Below are 7,579 nucleotides of genomic sequence, written 5' to 3'. Positions count from 1 at the left end.
TGGCTGTCAGGAGACAGTCTCCTTGTTTATTAGTAATGACCAGCTTAGATGACAGATGGCATCTGCTGGATGGCAAGTGGGAGATGGGGAAATCGGATCTTGGAAGACAAGAAAAACAAAATAAAACTTTTTGCGTTAACAACTTTTTCTCTTCATGATTATTTTTTAAAGCAAATGTTGCCTGAGAAGAATTTTTCTTTGCACAGCCTGGTAAAGCTCTATGAAATTCTTCTGGACAGAAAAATAAAAGCAAGAAATAACCCAAGCCCATTCATTTTTTGATAAACCCCTTCTCCACAAAATAACAACAAAAAATACCCTCAAAGGTCCCTTAAAAACTAGTTTGATAAACTAGAATTTACCCTAAAATTTATACACAGGATTTAAAAACACCCCTTTAATAATCACATTACCTTTCATACCATTCTAATTACCTTATTTACAAAGATAACTAAAAGCAACATCACTTCCGATTCATAAATGGTTTACATTGAAGTGTTTCCCTATTTATTTGTCTTCATCCTTTGTAACAGAGAATACATACATATACATATATATAAGGAATAATACAGTTTCTAACTAATCACTGTAGTATTTGCTGATGGTTACTTTTCTATCGGTTTACACAGTGACCTCTATACTTTGCTAATATGCATTTAACTACACAACAATATTGCACAAAGTAATATTTATATAAGATTTAACCTATTTCAGAATATTTTAGAGAAAATTCATATTTGATATTTCCAAAGATGCAGCTAAGTTTCCATGGTGACAGACATAATAAAGCAGCATCTTTACCTTTTGCCTATGTTAATGCAAATATTTCAAATCTCACCATCCAGGAAAAAAAAAAAAATCAAATTGCACTGTAACCAGGTAGATACAAGAATCTGGTCTCAGGTGTGGGGAGTACTCTTCCTTTAGTAAACAAAAGGCCTACTGAGTTATTAACTAAGAGAAAGTATAATGCATAGCACTTGAACATCCTAAAATAAGAGAAAGACCACACTGCTTATATGAAGGAGGCCTGTTTGAAGAAAGAAAACAAAGTAAATATCCAGACATTAAGTTTCAGCTTCCCTGAAACTAGTAAGATGGAAGTCTAATGCCTGTTATCAGAAAATAGCAACACAGAATAACAATGAACAAACCCAGGTATTAGCCAGATAAAATTGTAAAGTGTTCCAAAAGTAGATGCCAAGTCACAAGAATAGTTTCTTCTATTTGATGCTCAGATATGGCAACCCTCATCAATGAGACTGGCACGATTCTTTAACTCTGATATTTGTGATCTGTTTGGGAAAAGTATCCACAGGAAATGTGAGGATACTAGGAAGCAGAACAAAGGATCAACATTATCTCTTTTGCTCAAAATAGCCTCCATAGTTACCATATAGCCTAGAAAAGATTAATGAACCATGGATAATGAATAACCAAGAAATATTCATCTTTAGAATTTTGTTTAATAGAAATATCCACTGGGTTTTAAATAACGGACACAAAAAGACAGCCTGGGTCAGAAAGTGCGGTGCTTCCTCTTTTGCTAAAAAACAGAGAGCCACTCAGTTTTCTTTAGAAACCATATCTTTGAGTTGAAACTAAATAACTTTACTTGTCCATGTACCAGATGCAGGAGCCTTTCCTGCAACCAATGCCATTTTACTGTGGAAACTAACAAGGTGCCTTGAAGACACAAGTACTAAATCATAAATCTACTTTCTACCACATAAAGCAAATATGGCAAGAGACAAGGAAAGATAAAATCAAGGGAAGTGAATAATTTACCAAATAAGAACCTGCTATTCCAGAGAATTCGTGTTTTGATTTGAAGAGATTGAACTGTAACCTCACACCTTAAAACAGAAAGTAGCAGCAGACCCACTATTACATACTGTACTACGGGATAAGATACAACTCTTAGCTTTGCATAATCTGCGTAAAAAAGATATGCTCGACATTAATGGAATGTCATTTCTCTTTATAGAATTATAGGCAAGATTTCTCCAATAAAACTTAACTTAGGCCAGTTATAAAACTATAACTTCACATCAAAATTTAAAAAAGTTAAAAAATGTGTTTGAATATGTACATATCACACAGGAGTGCTTGGATGTTCCTGCAGACCGTGTTGCTGGTCAGAGTCCAGTCTACTCTCCACCTTGAAAACTGGAATAGGCTGAGTCTTCAGATCCTGTAGATGAAGTTCTGATGGCGGTGGGAAAGATGAGGAAGCAGTTGTCAAAAGCTGCATCTCTGTGCATGTTTCCTCAGATTCAGTTTTTACTCTCACACACTGGGAGTCAACTTCTAAACCACAGTCCATGTTGGAATTGTTTTCTGTGTTTTGAGGGGCTTCCACAACAGGGTGGTACTGTTTAAGCCTTATATGCCAGGCTAAGCTGCAAACTGCTGACACTGTTTTGAACTGATGAATGACATTTCTCGGAATGAAGTAGATATCATTGTCGCAAAGCTGAATTCTAGCATAGCGAATGCCTTCTCTCCTCATTTGGTTTAGTTTCGCTTCATCCACCCACTGTACACACTAAAAAAAAAAAAGACAAAAAATTGCATAAGACCTTAAAATATGTCATGATTCAAACAAAAATACTCTAATTCACATAGGAAAACAGAATGGTAGACTGTGTTAAAGCAGAGTTAAATGGTTTATCTTGAAAGAACACAGTAACTGTTGGGAAACATTTTTGTACATATTTACCCTTCTTAATCATAAAAGACTGTCGGGATGGCATATGGAATCAGTTGAAAGTGTAGCTGAATATCAGTATCTTTACCACATATAAAGGCAGCACTTAATCTTTCCCTTCCTATTTTCTGACATTTTATAGTTCAGGCCACAGTCCAGTGAGGTTACCAAATGAGACTGCCTGTGGCCAGAAGTCAACTAACCAGCTAGGTACTTCACCATCTCAGGCACACCCTCCATCCCAAAGATTGTGAATATTGGTACCACCTTCTACCACACACAGAAGTTAATACAAGTAAAGTTAAATTTACTATCTATGAATCCAGTAACAAAATGCCTCATAAAATGGATCTCGATGTTGTTTCCAATGTCTCACTCCAAGGGTAATGGGAACATGAGAATTATTACCTGGGAAACTGGAGGTTCATGAAGGTCTAACTGAAGTCTCTGTACAACATCAGTAAAGTCCTCAGCATGAAAACAAATCACATCTTTGGTTATGCGAGGCTGGTCACTCCTAATATTAATAAAACAAAGTTTAAGGACTAGCATCCACAACAGAAAATGACAACTTCAGTTTTCCCGTTTCTAGAATGCTACTATTAAGTAAACAAAATGCCTATTTCCTAAGGACTAAGAGTGCACTTGCTTATTAATTAGTTTTCAAAAAACAAAAGCAAATCAATAAAAAACAAAAATCAGGGCTTGAGAGATGTCTCAGCAATTCAGAGTACCACCAGCTTCTTCCAGAGGACCTGGGTTCAATTTCCAGCACCTAGATGGGAGCACACAATTGTCTGTGACTCCAGTTCCAGGGTTTCTGGCATCCTAACACATACATACATGCAGAAAAAATATCAATGTACATAAAAAACTAACTTTTTTTTAAACTCAGGTAAGTTGTTAAAACTCGAACAATAATGACTAAAAAGAACAGTTTTGGCTAGCCTTGCAGCAACCTTTCATGCTAGTGCACACTGTAACCCCAGCACGTGGGAGGCTAAGACCAAGAAGAGGATCTTACGTTTGAGATCACAGTGAGTTCCTACATAGTAAGACCCTGGATCAGAGGATTTTGGTTTTTTTAAGTTTTATTCAAATGGGATGCATATGCTACTGTCTCATTAGGGTCCTGAGCTTTGTTATAATAAACCAGGTTGCAAGTGAGTGCGAAATGGTGCCACCCTACAGAAAACAGAGAGGCAGTCCCTCCAGTAATAAAGCAGAATTGCCATATAACCTAGCAGCTCTACTTCTGAGCATTGAACTCTAGAGACATAAAGACGTGCCTATGTTAACAAAGAGCAAAGGCTCAAGTAACCAGAACATCCATTAATTGAACGACTGTCTGTGTCTGTGTGAATGCGCATTGGAAGCACATGTGTGAAAGGACTATCCTCAGCCTAAAAAGGAAATGAAACCTGAGACTTGCTACAACACAGGTAAACTCTGAGGGACATTATTATAATAGAAATGGCTGAGTTAGAAAAGGATAAAAACCGGAACTGCCAAGATGCCTCAGTGAATAACCATGCTTGCCACCAAGCCTGACTATCTGACTTCAATCCCCAAGACCCAGGTGGAGAGAAGCAACTGCTCTAAGCTGTCTAACCTCTACACAACTGCTGCCGCACACAGCTTACACTCACAGATCAAGAAGTGTGATAAAAATAACTTCCTTTTGTCACTATGATCAATTGTATATGACATTTATATTTGTGTATATGCATGTACATGTGTGAATACCAACATGGAGTCCTAGGGATAGAACTGGGTGGTCAGGCCTAACAGCAAGCACCTTTAACCCACTGAGCACAATCCCTGGCCCACTAGGACTTTTTTTTAAAAAGGAAAAGACTAAGAGGAGTATGTTTCCATTTCTATAAGACACTGGAAATGAAAATGACAAGAGGATATATAGTGATGGTTCCCATGACCTAGGAATGAGAGAAAACTAAAACTGGGCTGTGGGACACCAAGTTTCAGTCTGGCAAGATAAAAAGTTCTAGAGCACTGTTTTGTCAAACTGTGGTTACACTTACACCCTTAAACTGTTTAGATGGTAAACCGTCTTATGTGTATTTCATCACAATTTAAAAATTGTTCCCTGACCTTTTAAGCAGAATCCACATTTTCTTAGGCATTATCCACCCCTGTATTTGGTTCCTTTAACTTACCATTCACCGAACTGTACAGCCTTCAAAACCCCAACAGCAGCCGTACTCTGCCAGTCAAACCCCTGACCTACATGATCAGCATGAGCTCTTGTCCTGTCTTCAAAGAGGACTTCTCGGGGTTCACTTGTCCGAGGTAGGTACTGGAGATTTTTAATTTCATTCATTGATCTATAGTTGATTTGGTTGTGAAACAAAGGAAAAGCACAGGAAATAAACAGCAAAATTAACAGCAATAAGGTAAAAGAGTACTTAAATGAGGTTAGATGAATACAATGATTTTGATTATTGGCATTAAACATACAATATTAAAAATGATTAATATGATTTTCTCCCTTTCCCTGTAGACTATACCTTTATTAGGCTCAAATGCAAAATCTGAATGTATAAAATTTCTCTACACAAGAACAGTATAACTCAAGGCTTAAAGCTATATGCTTCTTTACCTTTAGCTCAGTCACCCCATTTACAACTCTCAAAACATTCTACCGCAACTTAGATTCCAAACAGCAAACTGAGCTACATTTGATGTCCTCCCACATTAAATGGAACTAATTTGGACAGGAGAAGGGAAAATAGACTAGACAGAAATATACATAAAACAGAGTTAGGCATGAGTAGATAACTATTGATTAAAAAAAAAGGATGGGAGTTTATTCTGCTTTTTATGTGTTCAAACATTTCTAAATATAACAATCTAAAGGTGGTAGTAAAGGAAATGAATTAGTAAATTAGCAATACCAACCAACTTTTACGTAATGAAAAATAATCACATTGTCTTAGACTAACAAAACTGATAAAACTGAGCAAACACCATCAAAGGACAAGAACATTCAATAAGGAGTCAACAGGGAAAAAGGCAATGGACCTTGGAGAAGTTGACATCAAAGGAGGGCAGGCACAGTAATGATATGGGACAAAAATTAAGTGAAACTTAAATTTTTTAATGAGAGTATAATGGCTATGGCGTTTGAATGAGAATGGCCCCTGTAGGCTCATATATTTGAACGTCTGATCCTTAGTTGATAAAACTGATTTGCGAAGGATTAAAAGGTAGAGGCTTTTTGGAGGAGGTGTGTCACTGGGGGGTTCACAAATCCCACCCCAGCTAGTTTCTCTCTGGCACTCTGCCTCCACTTTGCAGATCAGGCTGTGAGCAGCATGTCTGCTGCAAAGTTCCCTGCCATGATGGTCATGGACTCACTATCTGAAATTGTAAGCAAGGACCCGATTAAATGCTTTCTTTTATTAAGTTGCTTTGGCCATGGTCTCCACAGTAATAGAAAAGTAACTACGACAAGGATGAAACTCTGCCAGACTCAGTGCCCCTTGCAGGAAGGATGTTAAGCATTTAAACCCATGGAATGGAGAATGTCTAACCACTCAGTTCTGCATTCCTCTCTCAATTTTCTTCACAGCCCCTGATCTAATCTATAAGCTCCAGAGATAGAGCTAGATGAGTCCTGTGAAATTATAGTAGGCTCATTCCAACCATCAAAACATTCAAAACTATTTCAAAAAAGAGGCATAAACCAATGCCTGCCAATAATGTGGATTCTAATTGACAGTATGAAAAAAATCGAAATTTTCCTAGCTCATAAAAAAGCATAAGAGTTTCTTCTATTAACTATAACCAGGTTCAATTATGATGCCTAAAACTTCTAGAACCATCTAACAAACATAAGCCAATATGAGCACAAAAGCCTAAGCAAAAAGAATGATTAAGCAGAGAATGCAAATGGGCAGTTTTAGGTTTATAGCTAAATGATGAGCTAAATAATGAGCTTTTCATGCTGAGCAGAAAGAACACAGTTCTCTGAAGGTGCCCATGATATAAATGGTATATAGAAGAAAACTTAAAAGTTCATCTTATGGTACAGAGAAACAGTAGTCACTAGAGGCAGGGAAAGTTAGCAGAAAGGGAATAAAGAGACACTGAAGAATGGAAACTGTAAAATTAGGTAAGTAATTCTACAGGTACATTAGAAGAGTTAAGTTCATCTAGATGATGAAGGGACTAAGGATGGCAGGGGTGACTCCATTTTGTTTCTCAGACTATCTTAAGTTGACTGTCCTTGGAGTGACTTGACCCCCACCTTTGGGTTCCGAGAAGGGTCACATGGCCCTCCACCCCACAGGTTGTCATAAATACCACAGAATGTATTAATGGGTCCTCTACCCAGCAGGTTATCGTACAGGTATCTTAGATGTCTTTTGGTTTGGCCAGGTGGCTTGGAACAATTAGCCTAAAGGTCACCTCGATTGCTGAACCCGCCACCCAAAACTTACACTTCCCTGTAATGCCAAGGCTTGGAATTCCCCACTTGCTGTTTTTCCCCTTAAAAACTCTGCCTCCCTGAGACTCAGGGCCTCACTTTCTAACCTGCTACGTCAGGAAAGACTGGCAGCCCAAGTTTAAGCTTGAATCGGACTCGACTCTTAGTGGTCTTTTGGGGTCTCTTGAATCGGGCACAACAATGAAACATTCTAGAAGACTGTTATATAATACAGTAAAGAAAGTTTCAAAATTTCCTTGTTTCAAGGTAACTGGAAGAGTGTAGACTAAGCTTGAGAAAGCTGTGTTAAACGGAAACATGGAGCATCGCTGTACACTTGTTTAAGTACTGTTCACAATGTGGCATTAATAAATGTTTGTGAGAAGCACAAAAAACATAATAAAACATTCATTTCTTTT

At 37.6% G+C, this 7,579-nt stretch overlaps 1 protein-coding gene across 3 annotated transcripts in view; it reads right to left on the bottom strand.

The window, feature by feature from the left end:
* The window catches only part of Rsbn1 (round spermatid basic protein 1), a 44,516-nt gene continuing 36,937 nt past the window's right edge, over positions 1–7,579 (bottom strand). For 2 of the 3 annotated variants that reach the window (XM_055628730.1, XM_055628742.1), the window contains exons 5-7: positions 4,888–5,055; positions 3,119–3,227; positions 1–2,548 (exon numbers count right to left, since the gene is read on the bottom strand). In XM_055628730.1, the coding sequence (XP_055484705.1) occupies positions 2,096–2,548; positions 3,119–3,227; positions 4,888–5,055 (730 nt within the window). In that variant the 3' untranslated portion in view covers positions 1–2,095. The remainder of the gene's footprint in view (positions 2,549–3,118; positions 3,228–4,887; positions 5,056–7,579) is intronic. The other variant, XM_055628735.1, reaches the window with a different exon arrangement.

The sequence above is a fragment of the Psammomys obesus genome, unplaced genomic scaffold (assembly GCF_907164565.1).
Source record: "Psammomys obesus unplaced genomic scaffold, mPsaObe1.curated_primary_1811, whole genome shotgun sequence".
In the NCBI taxonomy this organism is placed as follows: Eukaryota; Metazoa; Chordata; class Mammalia; order Rodentia; family Muridae; genus Psammomys; species Psammomys obesus.
The sequence above is the reverse complement of the archived record's forward strand: the minus strand, read 5'-3'. Positions and strand labels throughout refer to the sequence as shown.